This window comes from Emys orbicularis, chromosome 8, assembly GCF_028017835.1.
Source record: "Emys orbicularis isolate rEmyOrb1 chromosome 8, rEmyOrb1.hap1, whole genome shotgun sequence".
Lineage (NCBI taxonomy): Eukaryota > Metazoa > Chordata > Testudines > Emydidae > Emys > Emys orbicularis.
The window spans coordinates 46256827-46279094 of NC_088690.1; the positions used below are offsets into that span (position 1 = coordinate 46256827).

Genomic DNA, 22268 nt, shown 5'->3' on the forward strand with positions numbered 1-22268 from the left:
AGGGCAGAGCCAACATCAGTTGCTGCTGGGAGCTCAGTGAATGAGGATTGTGTCTCTAGTAGGCTGAGAAAACTATGGCACCTTGGACAGAGCTACTGCTGGCAGGGACTAGGGGAGCAAGAGGGAGCTCCTGGCTGGCTGCTGGGACTGAGTTGCATGCCCTAAGGAAGAGAGGAAAAGGTGATGTGGCCAGGACCGGCCTTACATAGGGGTGAACTGGGTGAAAACCCAGGACATCATTATAAATGCAGTGCCTCCGGAGCAGGGTGCCCCTCCCCCTGCTGCTCTGCTGGTGTCTGCAGCCCCGCAGCTCTGCCCCCTGCCTTGGAGCCACCCCTGGCCAACTGCTCCTGGGAGCTTCCCGTTTGCTGTACGGAGGGGGTGGCGGGGAAGGAGGGGTGCTGATGTCCCCTACCCCCCCCCCATGTATCCCATCTCCACAGAGTGGGGGGGGGAGTGTGAGAGAGAGGGGGGGGGACAGGGCTCACCAAGAGAGGGACAGAGCTGCTGTGTCTGAAGGAGCTTTCCATCAGGCTGGTGAGTGCCACTCTCTTAAAGGGGCAGCACGTGGTCTCTCTCACACTCCCCCAGCTCTCTCAGTCCCCCAGCTCACACACGCTGTCTCTTTCACACTCACCCTCCAACACATACTTATGTTGTTGTTGTTGTTACTCGTTGGTACTTCCTGCAATGCATATATGTTCTCTGTAATTTTATTCTTTCAAAGTGCTGTTATTTTAGTTTTTTGACTGGTCTGTGCATTTCATCACTTTATTTCTCTCTCATGCTTACATTTAATTCTTTGAGTAGTGAGTTCTAAAATGCCTAACCTGTCCTGGCTGGAGTAAGTATCATTATTACTTTTATTATCACATTGTGCTTTACCATTTTAAATAATGAATGACACAATCAAATAATAGTATCCTTCTAGAGTGTAACTTTAGCTTGTACTCACCTTAGCAGTGCCAGTTTAAAAAACAAAAACATTAGCTAAACACATAACTTTAGACACTGGGCAGATGAAGGTTGCTTATTTTCAAATTGTATTTTTAGTTATATCTGTTAAAATAACTTAAAATTTGCATGAAAATAAATGCAGTTCCAACTATGATACCAATAGCAATGATGGAGTCAAATGTTAGTGAGTCACATACATGATTGTGGTTTGTAAACATAAATGCCAAAATAATTAGAAAAATAAATTCCCTTTCTTAATAAAAGAGAAAAAAAACCTTAGTCACATATGTTAAAATTATGTTTTTAGTGAAAAACAATTGACTAAAATAGAGTAGATAATGGCAATAACACAGGTTTTAAGCAGATTTTATTTATTTTTATGTATCTCTAATAAAGATAGTGTACAGAGTATCAAACATGTGTTTCTCATATCTGTGTTAAAGCTCTAGAACTGATACCTAAAGGCTTGGGATTGAGAATATCTTGCTGTATTCTCTCCTGATTGTTCTAAATTTACATGTAACCTTTAAATGTGGCTTTAATTGGAGTTTGTATATATTTTTTCTTTCTTTATATAACAATTAGATACAGTGCTCCTGCCAGCTAATTCCTAAGTTGTTATCTACAAAAACCTTAGTTTTCAGGTGCCTAAGGAGTCCCTGGAATCATGGTTAAAGTTTCCTCCCCCCACAAATCTGAAATGGTGCCCTGGGTGAGCCAGGAGGGCCATGGGCTCTGGCAAGATGCAGCCCCCATATGACAGCGTGAAGCCCGCCTTGAGCCACATGCCGAGCATCAGGCACCACAAGCCGCAGAACAGCGCAGAAAGGTGGCAATACACCATATACCATGCTACCCTTACTTCTGCGCTGCTGCTGGCGGTGGCATTGCCTTCAGAACTGGATGCCCAGCCAGCACCTGCCAGTATCAGGCTGCCCTGCCAGTGCTTAATTTGTGCCAGGGCTGAGCTCTAGCTTCTGGCATCTCTTTCAATACAAATTAAACACTGGGGGAGCAAGTGGGGCCTGGAGGTGAGGTGGGGGGGAAAGCTCAAGGAGCCCGTGGGGGCCAGGAGTGATGGGTGAGGGAGTGCCAAAGTACAAGTTCACCCAGGGTGCCATTTTCCCTAAGGCTGGCCCTGGCTGGGGCCATGGGGTAGTGGGCCAGGGAGATATAGCAGCATTGGGAGGCATTAAAGAGTCACAGCAAGAGGCTGCTATCTGTAGGGTCCCTGGCGTGGGACCTGGAGTAGTGGGTGGGCCACTGGGGAAGTGGCATGATTATTAGACTGAGACACTAACCCCCAGAAGGGGGGAACAAGGATGGTGACATGACTTGAGGGCCGAGTCCCGAAGAGGACGCTGAGGTTCCTGAGACTGAGAGGAACTGCAGGAGATCAACAGAGACAGAGCGATGACATGCAAACCGCGGCCAGGAGGGTGTTAGTCTCAAGCTAATCACCAGAGTGACCAGGAGGGGGTGCCAGATCAGGAGAGGGTGCCAGAGGGGGTGCAGTGAGTGACACGCCCTGTGACACTCCCACAAACAAGGACCCCCTTAGCCTGTGATAAACCCTATGTAACGTGCTACAGAAAAAAGTGTTCACATTTAAATGAGTACTGCCCCAACCACAACTCAGAGAAGAGACAAATTCTAACTTATATTAAGGTGCATATTTGCTGAAAATATTGTTAACCTTTGATAATTCAAGGACCTTAAGAATTAGGCTTATCAGGAAGGAGCTGGAGAAGGTAATGCCATCAGTCTTTAGCCATTTTGGTGACTGACATGGGCTCAGGAAGGTGAATATTATACCTTCCTGCACCTGTGAGGCCCTGGTGCTGAAACCATGCTGCGGATTCACCCCAAGGGAGAGGAAGTGGTGTTTCTAGAGCTGCACAACTGCATAGATCCTGATGAAGGGGTGTGGCATTAAACTCCCGTTGAAGTGCCATACGAACTCTGCAGGTGGAAACTTATACAGGGAAGTGCTTATTTGCGACATTCCCCAGTGACGCTCACACCCCACAGGTGCCACCCACTTTGGGGGCTGTAGTATCACCCTGGCACAAGGGAGGTGGCAGCACCCTCCGCTCTGATGGATTATCCAGGGTTAACCTCAGCAGGGAGCAGTAGAGGTGAGTCCTCCAAGTAGCCTAGAGAGGTTGCAAGGAGCAGCCAATCCAGGCCCAGCATGCTCAGAAAAGAGGATTTTCAGTGTAGCGTGGCATGCAAGAAATGACTATCAATCTTTTCAAAGAAAAGGGGTTGGACTGACAGCAAACAAAGATGGAGACTGGAATTGAACACAGATGCATCTATGCACTCCCAAATACGTGCAAAGCACTTTCAGACTCACCTATTGGAGCTTTGCAGGGGGAGTGACTAATGGAACCGCATATCTAATTCAACGAGAATGTTTTGTTAGGTTTCAGGAATTAAAAACAATCAACAGCAAAAGTAGGGGAGGAGGAGGAAGACTCAAAAGAATCTGCTCACTGTGAGCACAGCTGACAAGAGAGTGAACAGCTACTGTACTAGGATGCGGAGGATTGACAAAAGGTTAAAAGCATTGAAGAAAAGAAGTGTTATAAGATCTATTTAAAGCCTGTTCAAATGCTCTTTCAAGATCAGAGGCTTCAGGAGAGAGGGAAAAGTACTTTAAAGTGCTAATTGTCTTTTTTGCACTGGGATTTTACAGGCAGTGAGTGCCTGCCAAGCCCCGAGGGTGTCATGTATTGATGCACAATACGTGCATACCTGTAGTGCAGGCTGATGCTGGAGACTGACTGGTCATAGTAGCACAATTTCCTTTTTGCCCCACATGTTTTTGGGCAGAGTAATGCATGTGACATACAAAAGTGGCTACTGAGGGAACTTGGTTATTACACCCTTGAAACTAAAATGGACATGACAGCACTGTATAAATGTCTTCAGAAAAAAGAAGGGGACTTGTAGCAGAATTTCTGCCAGTACATCATTCTAGTGTAGACAGGGCCTGACCCTCATTACCACTGAATCACCTTTAAACTGCTCTGACAGTGTAAAGATGGGTGTTAATTAGATTAGGATGGAACAAATGAAAATTACCTTTGCCCCCATTTTAAGGCCTCTTTACAGTGCCAGTGTGGTGTAAAGGGGGCCTCAGAGTAACTGAGAATCAAGTCCTAATGCTGCACAATATATCTTAGGTACATTGTGGTTGATCTTTACACTGTTCCTGTTCCACAGATTGCAATGGAGTCACTCCTGATTTACACTGATGTAAATAAGAGAAGAATCAGGCCTACTACATACAAACCTGAGCCATTCCAGACTATCAGATAAACAATGGAATTTATTTTGTAGAAGTAGTGGTCTCAGGTGTGTGTTTTTGGACTTTTTCTTTATTCCACCTAAGTCTAGCTAGGGTGCATGCCTGACAAGAGCATTCTCCTCTCCTTGAATTCAAGCATGATCATTTCTGGTCTGAGTAAGACTCACACGGTCTTATAATGTTCCAGAATCTGGTGTGGCAAGTCTACCAGGATTTTGATTCCAAGTGCATGCCATGGCTACCATGGGGTATCTGATCCTAATTGAGAGGCCTAAGAGATCTTGCCGAGACCTGACCTAATTTGGCCATTGAGGGGTCAGAGGCTTATGAATTTATGCAGAATTTCACTTTTCTTTCTATGACCCCCAACAACTGACAGTATTACCATCACTACAAATGCATTAGTCTTGTGTAACATGTCTGGTTACATGTTTGCTATACTCCTCGGCGCTTATCACAAAATTGTTTTGCCAACCAATAGGCACCCATCACCCACCCATGTGGGGAGCTGTACCTTTAAGAGCCTTTGGCAAGAGCTAGTTGGAAGCCATTGTTATCTTATGCAGCGGCCCATGTTACACAATCCTGATCAGTTAGAACTCAGACCTCTGTCAGACTCCTTGGCTCAGAGTGATCACTGCGCACCATTCTCTCATATCCTCTGAAAAGTTTGGACAGGTTCTTGCCACCTTTACAACTTCCTATTAGGCGAAGCAGAGCCTGGGAAGTCAAAGTGAGCCTGGCATGATCAACCACCGAGCTGTCTGTCTAATCTCTCTCGTCTGTCTGTTTTCAGCGATACCAACTCTTGCAAATTTATCAGACAAACATTTTGGCTTCTACTGGAGTGTGAGAAGCTGCAGTCCACAGACAATATTCAGCCCTGCCATTGGGGAGAACCCTGTTTGATTGGCTGCTCTTCCTCAGAAGGTGGACAATCAGAGCTGTTGTAGGAGGCAGGCAGAGCTCTGTCCCCTCCCCTCAAAAAACAGAGGAGATTATAGGTAGAAAAAGGGGGAGACAAAACAGTTTCATACCATTTTCACATGAGGTGATGGGGGAGGAGGGAGCAGAAAGAGTCCTGCAGTTTAGGGTGGTTCTGCTCCCTCCTCCCTCTATCCTCCTGTGAGAAATGTGTTGGCTTTTCTCTGCTCCCCCATCTTCCCTTTCTATTGTCACAACACTGGGCCTGTAAAGGGAGATGCAGTAAATACCCCCTGCAGCTGCCCTCTTTCCAGGTGTGGGATGGGGAAGAAGACCCCTGGGGCTGCAGGAGGAGCAGAGGGGTTCTGTGCGGCAAGGGACAGATTTGGGGTTAAGAGGGCAGAACTGATTGGATGGCAGGGTGAGTGCATAATTTATTACTGGTCTGTGAAATGGGCAGATGTGGGACTATGGGGAGAGGAAGAGCACAGCATGCATGAATTAGAATATTGGGGTTTGGGGAGAAGATGGAAGCTCTGCACCAGCAGGCAGCATTTAATACAAACCTGTGTCATTTGATCTTAGTTGGGTCTTGCAGCAAGTGCCAAAATCACCTTGCTGTGTAAATTCAGGAGTGTTGGCAGCACTGTGACTCTCACACCGACATTGTGGGTTAGTAAGGAAATTTTAAAAAACAACAGAGACAAAAATCATGAGATAATCTTTTTAAAAATACCACCACCACCACCCCAAACTCATGATTAGGGGGTTTCTGATGCATGATTGTTGAGCATTTGGGGTTGGCAACCTGTGTATAGTATCTTGCCCATTACTGTAGACCACGAATAATATTTATATCTGTATAATATTCTGGGCCCAATTTATCCACAGGGGCAGGAACTTTAATTTGCAGCACCTGCTTCCACAGGAGCAGCTGCACTAAAATGAGAAGTTACCTCCAGGTGGCATTGCTGTTGCTGCCCTTTGCCAGGGGTTTTACAAGAGGAGAACAGCTGTAAAATCTACCCAGGGCTCCATAGGCAGCTTGCCTTGAGAGGCTGCTTGGCAGTGGTGCATTGCAGCCAGCTTGTCCTCGTTCTCTTTCCTCTTCTCATCCAACCACTTGTGCTAAGCAATGAATGCACATATGACACCAGTCTGGTCACATCATTTTCTCATGTGTTGCCCCAACATATTGGGGAAAGGGCCAAGGAGATTTAAAAGGAGAAAATAGAAAATGAAAAAAAATTCTGTGCCAAAAACCTCTTGGGAACTCAGTGTGCCAAAGCAAGCAACAGTGCTGGTGGCATAACTGGCAAGGTGGTTTCGTGTCAGAAAGCCACCGTAAATGGTAAAGTCCTTAATACTCAACATTAAGTCAATTGGCAGCAGGCACTGGGCATAATCACAAACAGCTTGGTTAGCTCTGCTGTCGCTATCCTCACTGCAGCTTACATAGCTTTATTAATGTAAAACTGCTGGGTTTTGCTGATGGTTTTCAATGCAGTCCTGCTCTCATCGAGACTAATGGCATAATTCCTATTGATTCCAGTGGTGCAGGATCGGACTCCAGCATCACCGCTCTTGTATGTTAACCTTCCATTGGGATCAATTCAGTTTTAGAATGTGCCTGCTTGGACAAACCTGTCAAGCTCTGCAGCATTTAAGTGGTTACATTAGGGATGCACTAATCTCCAATGTATGCATTAGGCCTGGGGGAGGGGGGTTCATTTTTGTTACTATCTAGTGCAACAAGTCACTAGCAAATCAATAGTGTGTCCCCCTGTACAAAGCTGGTTTTGCTGAAATGTCAGTAAACATTTCATTAAACGTTTCCATGAATGGAAGTGAAAAGTTTACTCTTTCAGCCAACAGCATTCTTCAAACACATGTAGTACTAAGCCATACAGTACACACATGTCTCCAAGCCAGCACGTTAGCAGCGACAGTGGTGAAACCCATATGTAAATGGCTGTGCATCTAGGCCCCAACTGAGCAAGTTACTTAAGTATATGCCTAATTTAACACCAATGGGACTACTCACTTAATTAATTAGTTATGCATGTGCTAAAGTACCTTGCTGAATCAAGGCCACAAAGTATAAATTTTAGTACAATAATTGTCTTCAGACAAAGGTAGCAAATTACAAACATATTTTATCTTAAATAAAAAGAAAACCCAAACTATTAAAAGTACACTATAGGCAGAGAGAGCATCCACATTCTAAGGGCCTGATCCTACAAAGTGCTGAGAACCTCTTGAAATTTGAGCATCCTCAATGTCTATTGGCTTAAAAGAGAGCTGATGATCTCAGCACTTTGTAGGAGCTACTTGGCACCTTGCAGCCTCTTTGGGGGGCTTTGCTCCTCCCTAGGGCCTTAAGCTTCTATTTTCAATCACTTTCAACTCCCTCAAAAAATCCTCCTTGGGGATTAAATTCCCCAGACTTCTTTTTAGCTGAGAAGCAAATCTTTTTGGTGCATTTTAGATTCAGATCTGTTTAGCTGGCTTCAAGTCATCCAAATATGGGGGGGGGAGGGGGATTTTTCTCCTCTCCAACTCTTGGGGTAGGAGTGTCCATACACAAAATTTTAATTGTACAATTGAGACCCATTTCACCCAACCAACCACCACTAGAAGTGAATGTTTCCATTCTAGTCTCATGGAGATTTTAGCATCAGCATGTTTGACATACTAAGCAGCTGAGGCAGATTTTGAGTCCGTTCATTTTCAGAATGTAGATGCTGCCTCTGACTATAGTGTCTGTGGGTATGTACACACACACACACACTTATAAAAGACTGCGGTCTACTGAAAGGAATTGGGGCGGTTACTAGCACTGCACCTAAGGGCACCACATTCATCAGCACTAACTCAGATTTTATTCCTTTGCAAACAGTTTCACTGCATTATCTCTAACTCCAGCAGACAGTTTTCTCTAGTTAGAGCAAAGCACTGGATGCCCAGGGGATCCTAGGATCCAGTTCCAGCAGAACAGCTGTCTTACCGTGTGACTTGAAGCAAGACACTTGACCTCCTTGTACCTTGGCCAACCCAGCTAGGAAAGTGGCTAAAAGTTGGACCACTTTGAGAACCAGATGCTGCAGCTGAACTGTCCTGAGTAACGAGAATAAACCTGTTTTGCCACTGCCTCGCACAACATGTGGCTGCTGAATGGTTCTTCAGCAGCAGCTTCTGCAACTATTCTTATTACACATACCTTCTTCCTGTGTCTAGCTAGTCACATATCACACTGAGTGCAAACAGTGATGCTGTTCATTCGGACTTGCTTTTTTGCCCCCATGGTACAGTCTACAGGATGACTACATAAATATAAACACTTTAGCAAGGACTTTCAAAAGTCATTTAGGATCCTAATTATTAAAAATATGTTCTATTCCATGTGCCCACATTGCATATACTCACCTAGGAATTATACAGCTGTGCAATAGACTTAGCATTTGCTCAAGGCTTTTGTAGGGTAGAGAGGATCTGCCAAGCACTAATTTCATCTCGGCCAGAGAGCAGAGAGCAGCAGCTATTATTATTTATTGTTAATAAACATTCACATAATGCCAAACTTTACAGAGAATACAAAATACACTGTCCCATCCCTAGAAAGTTTCTGATGTAAGGGCTGGATTCTTCTTCATTCTGAGCAGTATCTGACCCTGTAAGTAGACCCATTGACTTTTGTGGGACTACCCAGGGAGTACGAGTGAGTAACGTTGGCAAAATCAGAGCCTCAATCAGGCAAACCTGACACATGAAAGGAACAGGCAAAAGACAGTGGTAGGGAAGGGAGGGATGAAGGTTAAACCAAAGAGCTATAATGGGAGCCATATTGAACAGCATGTGAATTTTTAAAGTAGGCTAATAGGGGAGGAACAGAGAGCTGAGGGATGCAAGGTGGGGATGGATGCAAGGTGCGAGAGGAGGGATTGGGAGGAGAGTGACAGTGCTGAATATACAGGGAGAGGGATGGACGCCTCAGACAGAACAAAGTGCAATGGAGAGGGAAGGATAGTTAAGGGGAAAGAATGGAGCAGAATCATTTAAAGTCCCATGGCCACTCTGTGGAAATTCATCCAAAATCCAGAGAGACAGACAGAGGGAGAGAATTGCAAAAGAAAAATCATTTTCTGTACCTGCTGAGTCAGAGAGGTCAGTCGTGCTACCCACTGGAGGACACGGCAGATTTTATAAACCACTCACGAGGTGAACGGAATGTCAAATTGAAGACAGGTAAAACGTATCCCTTCTATTTTTAAAAACTCATTCTTTTTTCTTGGGGAATAGGAGAGTGGAGTTGACAGGGCCAGACTGTAGATCCAGAGCCTTACACTACTGAGCTTTTTTAAAGGACTAATACATTAGATAACTGAACACGAAACTCAGGACTGACCTACCTTTCTATTATAGAATTATGATTATCACTAAAAGATTTTTATTGGACATACAAACTCCTTTGAAGTTAATTTTCATTTAAGATGTAGAAGCTCACCAGTGCCTTACATGACAGATGTATCAACGGAGTTGCATTTGGGTCATTGTGAGGAGGGTTACCACCGGTACAATATGGAGTGCTTTAGAATTGCAGAGATTGAGAGAGAAATTGTAAACTTCTCAAGTTCTTACTTCATGTCTGATTTACAAATATGCGTCATCATTGTTAATACTCATTGCCCATTGTGGAATGTTATTAGTGTGCACAGTTATCCTCAGATGGATGAGAAAAGAAGTCCCTACCAAAAGGAATTTTTAGCAAAATTCAAACAAATGCAATAAGAGCAACAGTGTTCCAAGCAAAAAAATGCAGAGGGCACAAAGTCTCTCTTTCTGTCTCCTTGCTCAGGGATTGGTTTGGATGTCAAATTTAACAACTCCTGGTAACTTGCTACCCTCACAACTCCTTTTTTAATAAATTAGTAGTCCCTCTGTAATTACCCATTCATTTAAATTAAGTAGCCTGTTGCTTTTCTTAAGTAGCTTTGTCATTGAAGTGTGTGGCAGTTTTTTGTTTTGTTTTTTTCTTTTTATCTTGTAGACTTGGGAGCCTTGCCCTCAATATTTCTGCTAAAAATACATATTTACTATGACCACAAGGGGGACCCTTTGCACTATGTCACCTATACAACATGTAACTATATTTAAGCCATAGGATACTGTAACAGATTATATCTTCAGTTTTTCCCAACCGGCTTACCTGTGAATCCTGGCCGACAATTACACACATAACCCGATGCTCTGTTGTAGCTGAAATCTGCTGGCAGTTCTAGAATACGTCCATACCAGGTTGTCCAGGACCGCTCCACACATTCACTCTCATAGAAGCATGGATTACTGCTGCATTCATTTACATCAATCTCACAATGGGAACCTGCATAACCTGTGGAACAGAAATCAGGTGTTTGACTCAGTCTTGAAAAACATATGAGTCTCCCTGGATAAGTAAGCCACTTAAGATGTGTTGTAAAAAGTCTCAGTTCTCCAGGAGAAAAGATTGCTTCCAAAATTCCAAAGAGAATATTATTCTTCCTTTATTTTCCCTTAATTCCACAACAAGAATGTGTCATTGTCAAACAATCTCCATGGCCAGTGTGACGGTAGAGAGTAGTCAGAACCAACATTCTGGATTTGAAAATATTGAGCACCATAAACTATGGATAAATCTGGATACAAACTTTACAATGTGTCAAACTGGAACCATGGATCTGAATGCCCTATAATGTTCAAAAGGTGCAGTTAAGCCTTTTTATGTTTTCTGTTTTAACTGTTTTCTTTCTGCTGCTGTTTTATGGTTCCAAAAATCCACAGCAACAGGTGACATTTTCATGGTACTAACTAGAAGCAGGAAGTACTGGTAAACTAAGGAGAAAGAGATGATTCTTATAACATTTTTTGCCAAGTTTTGCAAACCCAAAAGGTTATAAATGTTTACAATAAGCATCCATACTTTGAGGTGATTAGCTTCCAGCAAACCTTTAAGTGTTGTCCATTCCTATTCCAAGCTTTTCTCAGTTTTTACGTGCCTGTTTGTTCAGTTAGTATTCTTTGCCCAAGAGGAGCCTTACTTGGAAGCAGCTGGCCTTTTCCAACCATTGCTTTTTTCTGTTTTATTCGTTCAGTTTTTCCAAATACATCATTTACACCTTGGTAATAAGCAAGTAGCAGTTGCAGCTGGATTAGAAAGAAACCACTCAGATTCTAAAGCTCTCAAGGGAGAAAAGTAAGAACCCTCAGCTTTACCTCAATGCCAGTTCAATTGTACACACATTTCAAAAATAGCAGGGCATCTAAAAGACGGATGGTAGTCTTGTGATTAAGGCAAAGGGCTGGGAATCAGGAAACGTTCTTGGCTTGACTGCAAGCTTCACAGGAGTGTAGGGAGGCCAAATAAACTAATGTTTTAAAGTGATTTTAGCTTCTTGAATGGAAGGTGCTATAGAATTGCAAAGACTTGTTATTCCTGAGACTCTTGCATAATTCTAAGAATTCTGTCAAATCGATGCATTTCTAACGCAACAATCACCTTATTATCTGAGCTCCCACTACAGTATAGTAAGCAGGAAAACAATCTACCAGCATACAGACTAACCATAATGAGTCTCTCTGGAAACTATAGTGTCTGCATCCTGTCTGGGGATGCAGGAGCATTTTCTCAAACAACTGACTCTGAAGCAGTTCCTCAGTTTAGTGGGACATGGCTGCATGAAGGAACACAAGACTCTGAAATTGCACCTTGTGTGTTGACCCTTGTTCTAACTTGTAAGGACCTGCACTCAGAGGGCCACAGGAGGTTGGTTTTCAAAATCCACTTATAGCTCAATTTATTTCCAGCTGGAGCGTTCAACATGTTGTGTGGGAGCACCAGGGTTCTCATTTCAATCGAAAAGTCCCTTTTGTGATGACTAAAAACCTGGCGGCAGCAGCAAGAGTTCCCATGTCCCATGGGCTGATGAATTAAGCATGCGATTAGGAAGTAAACCCCAGATTATAGTTCCAACTGTGCTAATGACTTGACTTAATAATACTTTGTATTTTGTTCATTTTGACCTCATATGGGGTCATCTGTCCTCAGCTGGGGTAAACTGTCAAGAGTTTCATTGAAGCCAATGGAGCTATACTAAGGTTCTGTCCCATGAACCCTTTCCAAGGCTGGTCACATACAAGAAAACACGTACCTACATACATTTAAAAATATTGTATTTGTAGAGTAGTGTGGACATTTCTATTTTAAAGGAAAGGAGAATGCTTGTAAGGGAATGCAGAGCTTACCTGGCCAACAGTGGCATGTATAATTCTCAGCGCTGTCCTCACAGGTAGCATTATTGTGGCATGGTTGTGTCTGGCATAAGGGAATTAAGATTTCACAGTGCAGGCCCATAAATCCACTACTGGTACAGTTGCAGCTATACCTACAATACAAAAGGTTGACACTGAGTCCAACTAGAAGCCATTAGGATGACTCATATATCTTTGGACTGAAGTGCTTTTACAGTGGAAACATTTTCTATAGCATCCTGTGCTGAGATGACCCATTTAAAATGAAAACTCTTTTTTAAAGTTGAAAGATCAGGGCAGGGACTGTGCCTCCTCTTGTGTTTGCACCTAGAACATTGTGGGCACCATGGGAAATAAATAATAATAGTACTTATTATTATGTAAAAGCACAGTGCCTTGCAAGCCTAACTGACACACTCATAAGACTTTCAACTAGGGTTGTTTTCCCAGCCTTGGGTCTTCTGGCTAAGAAACTAGACTGGGATTCAGGAGATCTGGGTTCAATCCTTGGATTTACCGCAGACTTCCTGTGTAACCTTGGGCAAGTCTTGGTGCCTCAGTTCCCCATTTATAAAATGTAGATAATAATACTTCCTTTCTAATACTGACCTGTGTCTGCCTGGTCTATTTAAGCTGTAAGCTCTTCAGGGCAGGGACTGCTTCTCACAATGTGTAGAGCTAGCACAATGAGGCCTCTGTGTGATATTGTAAGAGAAATAATACTAATATCTCTTTAACTTAGCAACAGTGCTATTGTTTTCCATTCAGAAATAAAGTAGCTTGTGCATGAAGATGAGATATGAATATGTGCAGTAGTGAACTATCTGCAGGCAATCAATAGTGCCTGCTTTTTAATCCATTGTGCTGATTTCAGAAATGCCAACTGTGTCACATTACACACAGTATCTTGTAATCGCACCATGATATGTCATACCTCCTATGTTTCTGGCATGATCCAAGTAAACACCTAACGCAACACATGTCATACAAAAAGACAGGCCTCTGCAAAACGGCTGAGTTATAATATGCTTGTTGGGGTGATTTGCATTTCATCTTTATCTAGTAAGAACAGGGGATCTGTGTATGTCATCAGAAAGTAAATTAATTCAGCTACTATATTAGATTTCCTTTATTTTGAAAAAAAATCCATTGGCTTTTGTGCAATTAAAACCATGAAGATTTCTGACTGAAAATGACATCTCTAGCCTTGAGATAAAAAGACTACACTTGTTTTGTGATGTCAGGGTTTACCTCCAAAGCCTTATTCTGGAGAAGCAAGTAATGCTGTTGAACACCAGAGTATAATGTGATATTTCTACTGTAATATTAACATTCTACAGTATTTCTTTGGATGGTAGGGAAAAAATTCACAATGGGGAAAATTCATTCGTAGCATGTGTGTGACACCGCTAAAACCAGTGGGTATGTGGACTTAGACCACAGATGAATTTGGTCCAGTGTGTATGGAATTTTGGAAGTCAAATGTGGGGAGAAGGACTTCTCTGATCAATTACATAATTTTCAGCCTGAGAGGAACTCTTAAAAGTATTCTCAGAACAGAAAAATGTCATTTCTTTTGTTAGTTTTTCATGTTTCCTTGATACATTTTCTGCTTGGTGAAGATCTGTATTTGGAGAAGGGATTCATCCCCCTTTAGCCCATCCTCTCTTCTCCTTTGACCCAGAAATGATGTCACAGTGAATTTTCAAATAGCATTGCTTGCACTGCCAAATCTGCATATGTACCCATTTCTCATGTACACTCAATTGTTACACATTGCAATGATTTGCTAGGGGATCCTTGAGGTTAACTTGTATAGAGGATTTGGTTTGCATAATTAATAAAAGAAGGGCAGGGTGGGTAGAAAGCCCAGTGAGGCTCTAAATTCCCCACCCATACCTCCTAGTGCCCGGGCTGTGATTTCATTGGTGTACGCTTCTAAGAGAAATCCCTGTGTTCCCTTAACCGATTTTCTGGGGGCACCTTACGTCAGATCTCACAATGTGCAAAATAGCTACTTGTCCAGAGCAGTGCTTGTTTTAGGCCTGACCCAAATCCCTCTGAAAGTGTTTCCATTGGCTTCAGTGGGCTTTGGATCAGGTCCTTTGAGCACACACAACTATACTTTGTGTGTGCACATATTGGTATTTTGTGGGTGCAGGTTAGGTACCAGTGTAAATCAGCAGACACTCTACTGATGTCAATGTAAAATGTAAAACTGGTTTCAGAAGAGGGCTGGGCCCAGTGTGTCAAGTTCTGCCCTATGTTACACCCATGTAACCTCATTGAAGGCAATAGGGCTTCAAGACTGAAGATGAGGGAAGAATTTGGCCTAGTGTTTGAATAAATAGCTCATAATGCTGAATCTGTGACTTCACAGTCATGTTCGCAGCAGTAGACTGTCCCATCGAAGGATTATAACTTCACTGCAGGATGAGGTAGAAAGGAGAAATGAGGATGTGAAGAATAAAAGCTTTCTTCTAACTCAAACATCTTAATAAGAGGAGGGATGGCAGAAAAGGACTGGCTAACTATCTTCGTATTTCAAATGTGCTCTGCTGTCCAAGCCCCTTTTTAATGTAATTAGTGTGCAGATTCTTTTTCATTATGAGTACCAAATTGACCTCCAGAAACACTGCAGAATAATCAGTCACTTCAAAGCGTTCCTACATGTGCCACAGTTTTGGTCTCCAGTAGGTAAATGAGTGTGATCTGGTCTGGCTAGAATGAGCATTATTGCTGCGCACAATATGTGTGTGTCCTTAAAAGGTCTCAGGCTTTCAAATGACTCTGCGGAGCAGGTGTCAGATGCCAGGTGACCTCTTTCTCTCACTCCACTATACTTGAACTGCACTGGAAAACTGAGAATTGCTTTGTATTGCTCAGAGTCATTCAGTACTACAGAAAGGGAATTCTACAAGGTTAGCGTAATGTTGCAATATGGTGCAAAAGTTCATTGCTGGAACATGATCTTTCTCCTCTTGTGAATTAAAGTCAAGCCCAGGCTCTTGATGACATGGCTTTTCTGATGGATTTCTTTATAACTGGTACCTTCAAAATACCCCCTTAAGAACTGGAATTCACACGGTAGGGAACAATCCAGTACTGACAGAGGAATTACCTAGCTGAACTAACTGATCGTTTCCAGCCTAACTTCTATAATATAGATTTTACTTTTGCATAGTTTCCCCTCTTTTGAAATCACATGTACAGTATGTAATGCAATCATCAAAGGAGCCAAGACCTGGTTTTTGGCCTGCCTGGGTTGCACTTGGATCTCCTTGTAGGATCACTTAATTTTGGCAAAAGGAACTTGCTTGTAAGTCCGTCCCTTTTCCTTCTTTTTTTCCTGTCCTTTATCTACACAGATTGTAGGCTCTTTGGGTCAGGGATCTGTTGCCTTATGTATCTGTAAAATGTCTTACACATTTCCTAGTGATGTCTATTACTATGGTTACTATTACCCTGTCTTTCACTTTTCTTTAATGTTTCTATTCTTTCAAAGTGGACAGTTGAACAATGCCAACATGTTATATTTTGTACACTTCCTCATCTTGATTAAGAAACTGAAGTTTTGACAGATTAATATGATTTTCAAGATTTGTTTTATCAAAATGGTGCAGAATTCACCTTTAAATAATAGTTGTGCAGAGCTGACTAAAAAGCACTTTGTAAAGTTACAAATGTGAGGAGTCCACCTAGCAATCAGTCTTTGCAGCAGACTCCCATTGGTTTACCAGCTCTGGGCCCAATCTTGCATTTCTTAATGCACCCAAACTTGCACTCAAGTCAGTGCAGGATTGGGTCCTCTTTTTTAGTAAATGAAATCAACAATTTGACAACTCAATTAACCAGATGTTATTTCAACCTATTAGTGTTCAAGTTAACGAGCATCGGTCCTTCTTGTGAATAAGTTACCCTATATCTAGGATACATACCTATTGACATCATCTATACACTGCCCTCCATTGAGGCATGGCTGACTGGCACACTCATCAATGTTGATTTCACAGAGTTCACCTAGGAATCCAAGTGCACAGGAACAGAAATAGCTACCCAAAGTATCATGACAGGTTGCACCATTTAGACAAGGCTGTGACAAACACTCGTCAATTTCCAGCTCACAGTTTATACCTTTAAAAAAAAAAGTTTAGCAAAGTGTTAATTCTTCAGGTTTTCTCTGGGAACACTTTAAATGTCATATTTATGTAAGCTTTCTTCAAGCAAGTATCTCTTTTAGAAAATAATTTGCCTCTTCAGTAGGTATTGCAGGTTACATTTTTGCAGATTTGGGGGAATTTACAGAAGATAGAACAGAACAGCTTTCATTCACAAGGAATAATTACAATCACATCTTATTATCTAAGTATTCACATGGAAACCAAACCCTTTAATTTTCAGATTATTTACACCATGTTACAATTACATTTGTATTTAATAGCATCTGTGAGGAACTAGTCACTTAAAGGGACTCTGTCAATACTGGTAGGCCTTACAGTTAGTTGAATTAATTGGAAGATTGTCTCATTGTGTTGGTCATTGCCCTTCGCAATTCATAAATATGCTAGTGTGTGAGATATCTTGTTGACAGTATTGTAACAGCCCCTCTGGGATGTTCTGTAAAGTTACCTCAGCTCTGAAGTATGTTTACCCATATTCAGGATACCATGCAGGTTAAAAAAAAAGTCTCTTCTATCTATTCCAAGGGATGCTGGTATTATTTGCTAAGTAATGTTTTTCTTTTGAGCAGGAAATTCTCCTAAAATATCTTTTTAGCACCATTGCTTTCTTGTTAGCTAAATGGAGGGCAAGAGATTCCACTGAAAACTGTGATTATGTCATCCAAATTTCACAACTCACATTTATTCAGTGGAGATATTGTAGCTGGCAGAACACTTGCAGTTGGCAGGTTAAAACCATCAGAAAAAATAATATTTATTATTTAAGAAAATTAAATTAGAAGTGCATAAAAATAAGAAAATCTGGCACCCAGAGCAACATCTACAAAGTGTTCCATTTGTTTGCAGAAAAATGAAATGCTTTCTTGCTCCTAACAGTAATTCAGAAAAAGCATATGTTTTTGCAGGGGGTGAGGAAGGTCAAAGTTCAAATCCAATTTGCTGTCTTGCTTGGTCTCATTCAGAATCCAGCCTTCATGGTCAAGACCTGTGTTATTAATTCTAACATAGTGACAGACTCCATTCCACATGAGAAATAAAATGTGTGTTAGAACAAGGTGTCCCTAAACACCATATGGTTTTACTTGTGGTGTAGATATGTCTTTTAAGGTCTGTTAAATCAGACTATGGAATCTTCACGTAAAAATTAGGGCTCCTCCTCACATTTTTCAGGTACATAAAAACCCAACAACCTTGGGGCAGATATTCAGTCAGTGCAAATCAGAACTATGACAATTTACACCAGATAAAGATCCAGCCCATTTATTTTCAAATTACAAACTTTGCCTGTTTTAGTACTTGAAGTCTGCTCCTGCTCCCACAGTTTTGCCAGGCTAGATAATTGGTGTGCTGAGGCTGTGGGCTTATACCCAACATAACTGTGTTACTGTTACCTTGTCATTCTCCCTTCCTCACCGCTTGTTTGATCCACCTCCCTTGTCATATGATTTGACTGTATGCTCTTTGTCTTTTTGTATTAATTGTGGGTTCAGTGACTAGCACAGTGGGGTCCTGATTAAGACATCTGGGTACCACCACAGCACAATAATAACAATACTGAAGTCTAAACTGAAGGCTAAACTTCTATTAATTTCAGTAGGAACAGGATTGGGCTTGTAGGCCCTGATTCTGAACCACTAAAGTTATTGGGCGTTTTGTGCCTTTGACTTCAGTAGCAGCAGGATCATGCCCTTAATGTATAGGATCACCTACCTATAATTCCAAAGTTCTCTCTCTTGTTGCTTGTGTGCACTGCTCATCTGTTGAAAACTGAAGCCAATGGGGGTTTTGTTGCTTGAGAATTGAGGCTGGGATTCTCAAAGGGGCCTTAGGAGACTTAAGTGCCCAACTCCCTTTGGCATTCAGTGGGAGTTGGTCACCTAACTCCCTTAGGTACCTGAGTTCTTGTTGATTCATGGTATTTGGTGTCACCCAATACATTAGAGTTCTAGAAGGGGGCAGGTACAGCATAAGGACTCAAGAGCAGAAACCATGTTCCATTCTCACTGACCCCTGGGAGCATGTTGCTTACATCTTGATTTAATGCTGCTGACCTCACCTTCTTTAGTTAGGGCTAGATTGTGACCTGGATGCCTGCACGGGCACCTGGGAGGGAGATGCAATGTGTGCCGGGGGGTAAGAAACCTCGTGGGGACTCCCCAGCAGCATACACCAGTGTAGCACTTACACCACCCTTGGAGAGGGCGTGCTGTGCTCCACCTTCCACACTTGCCCCTCCCTCCCTCGCCCTGCTCCCTTTCAGGCAGCCAATGCCAGTAGAGGCACTAGGATGGAGTGTGGTCTCTGCTCTTCAGCCACACTATGGCTGTCCTCTGCAAGAGGTGCAGCCTTGGGCTCTCTTCCCCATTACCTACTTATGCAGGGGCTTGAATTTAAAACAACAGCCTGGGGTAAAACAAATCTCTTGTTTGCTCATCAGTGACTGGAGTTCCGTTTGTCTTTCAATTGCCTCTTCAGTCCTGTTTTGTGGCAATGCTAAGATACAGAGGGGGCAGACACCTGGATTTGGGCTATTGCTCACCCTCATAAATTGTTGTGGCTCTGCACTCAGCCAGCTGATGGTGAGTTCATCCTTCTCATTTCGGTTCTGTTCCTGATGCACAGTGCTCTGACCTTGTCTGCACTGAGGATTTCAGGGAAATCGCCTACGCATGCTCAACTACTGTTCCAACTTTGCTGGTGCTAGCAAGGGTAGGAGCTCTAAGTGAGTTCTGGTGACATAGGGATAGTACACCAGCAGCCTTTCTACTCCAGTGCTCCCACCCTTGCTAAGACCAGGACTAGAGCAATAGAAGGAGATTTCCTTCAGAATGGTCCCAGCCTTTGAGTTTCCGTGTGCACTATTCTGCTTGCTGAGAATTAGAGTTTGTTGACTTTTGTTTTTGCTGAACTTTGAACTCGTGCTGAATTTGACTAACCCCAATGCCTGGTTAAACCTAAGTTTCACCACAAATATTTTTACAAAACAAATAAATTCCTTTTATTCAGGTCCATTTTAAAATCACATCTGACTCAATAGCTAGTGGTAGTAGTAATGACTAGGGGTTTGGTAGCACCTACTCAAGGATCTTGAAATGCCACCTCAGCCTGATCCTCTGCTATTAAAGTCAATACAAGCAGGATTGCAACCTATCAGCCTGAATGACTCAAGCTTTATCCAGGGTCACACCAAAAGTTCATGACACTGCCCAGAACAGAAGCCAGGCCTGTGCTGTTATGACAAGACCATGTTTTATAGCCTCTGCAAACATCATACAAATACTGCCCATGGAATCCTAATTCCCTCCACAAATCTACTTTCTGCTTTTTTTTCTTTAGTTCCAGAAGGGCTGTATGCTTCATTTTAGCTATGAGAGGTATTGTCTGCATTCATCTTGCTGGAAGCAGCAGTGAGAATAGTGCAGTGCTCTGACCTTCAGCTGCTTATCTCCTTGCTATTTGCTCACAGACAAAATAGCAGTGTCTTTGTACTGTATTCAAATTTGTGGCATTTGAGAGCTCCACAGACAGGCACATACAATATGAATCAAATCACTTTCAGCAAGTATCCTGCTTGTAATTATCAACCCTAACAGCACGCCTTATATCATGACTTTAGAGCTCATTAATATTTCTTATATGATGGGAAACTCCCACTGGAAAAAAAAATTGTTGCTAGAGATATGATTCTGAAAAGGACCAGAATGTTACAGTGCCGCCAGGCACAGAGGGAAAAAAATTAATGTAGGGTCAGGAGATGGCAACATTTGCAATATAAAGACAATGCATTTTAAAACATTATTTTTTGTGCGTACTAAGGAGTAATTCAGACATTTTAGAAGCTTGATTAGAAAACCAAAAATAGTCCTTGGACAAATGATCTGTCTTGTCATAGTCCCCTGTTTGCCAAGATAGCTTTGAAAAGCTTTCTATAGCCTCCATCAATGGTCAGATTTAAAACCAGGTTGTAGAACATACAAAATTCCAGATCTGGACATACCCAAACCTTGGAAAAGTTTGGTTCCAGACTCACGCCCAGGTCTGCCAAAAGAATCAGTGAAATACATAGCATCAGCGCCACTTAGGCCTTGTCTACACTGCAGAGTTTTGTCACCAAAAGGCAGCTTTTGGCAATGAAACAGTGGAGGTGGACACAGTGCAATGCCACTTTTGGTGACAAAACTCTTCAGTTTCAGTGACAAAATAAAACCACCTTGACAAGAGGCATAAAGCTTTTTACGGCAAACTTAAAGCGACAAAGTGTCAGTGTAGATGCTGCCGTTCATTATATCACCATAACTGGCCTCCCCTAGTATCCCACAATGCCTGCCATAACCACTCTGCTCACTGTTTTGAACTCAGCTGCCCTGCAGGCATGCCCCTTCCCCTTTCAAAACTCGGTGATGTTCTGACAGCTGAGCTTGCCTCTCAGCTCCTGCAACAAAGACCAAATCATTAATGTGGAATCCTCCTGTTCTCCCCTGCACTAGGAACACTGCAGCGGGCGGGCGGGTGTGTGTGTGTGTGTGTGTGTGTGTGTGTGTGTGTGTGTGTGTGAGAGAGAGAGAGAGAGAGAGACTGCTGTGCTGTGCAGAGCCAGGGAGGGAGGTGGGGGCTGATGTCGGGGGTGTCCCCCTTCCCCTGCCTCATGACTGGTTCCTTCCAGCAGCTGTCTGAATTTAGAGTGACACTTACTCTCCCCCAACACACACTCGGTCTCTTTCACATACACACTCCCCCCACTCTCTCACATACTCCCTCAACACACACTCTGTTTCTGTCTCTTCCCCCCCCTGCACACACACTCCCTGTCACGCACTCCCCTCCCCCCCCACACACACTTTGGTGGAAAAGCAGCTGGCAATCTTGTAGGACGCCCATGGAATGATGGGATTGAGAAGCCTGCATCATGTGATGCTGTACCTGTCCCATAGCCAGGGCCGGCTCCAGGCACCAGCAAACCAACCAGGTGCTTGGGGCGGCACATTTTCAGGGGCGGCATTCCAGCCAGCCTTTTTTTTTTTTTTTGGCGCTTGGGCGCCAAAAGCCTAGAGCCAGCCCTGGCAGCAGCAGCGCGTCCTGCACCGGGGGCACCCTGGGGCCGTTGCAGTTCGCGTCGGGGAGCAGCGCCCGCACGTTATGGCCGGGCGGGCTCCGAGCGCGGGACACTCAGGCTGGGGGCCACCCCTCGGGGCACACAGAGCCGCCTGCAGGTGCCACAGGGCGTCTTAGTCTCTGCACTAAATCTTAATTTACCTAATCTTGCATTCCTATCATACATAGACCCCCCATTGACTTAAATGGAGTCCCTGCTCTGCACAACTACGGGAAGGCATAAAAGCTCCCTTTTCCACAGATGATGATAATGATTATTATTATTATTATTATTATTTATATAGTTTCCTAAATTGTATAAGGCAGGATGTCCAAGATGTTCTATTCCTCCATCAGTATTAATAGTCAACATCTGACATTTAATAAGGGTTTTATTCATTGTGGTGGGGTGGACTAGGCCCAGAGGTCCCCTGCTGGAGGCCACAGTGTCCTGCCACACCCGTCCCAGAAAAGGAGCAGTGGAGCTAAGTCCTCCGAGAGGCCTAGAAAGACTG

At 43.1% G+C, this 22268-nt stretch overlaps 1 protein-coding gene across 1 annotated transcript in view; it reads right to left on the bottom strand.

Moving 5' to 3' along the window:
• CRB1 (crumbs cell polarity complex component 1) overlaps positions 1-22268 on the bottom strand; it is a 163174-nt gene that overhangs the window by 80959 nt on the left and 59947 nt on the right. Inside the window, exons 3-5 of the mRNA XM_065409913.1 lie at positions 16420-16615; positions 12476-12615; positions 10404-10586 (exon numbers count right to left, since the gene is read on the bottom strand). Coding sequence (XP_065265985.1) covers positions 10404-10586; positions 12476-12615; positions 16420-16615 — 519 coding nt within the window. The remainder of the gene's footprint in view (positions 1-10403; positions 10587-12475; positions 12616-16419; positions 16616-22268) is intronic.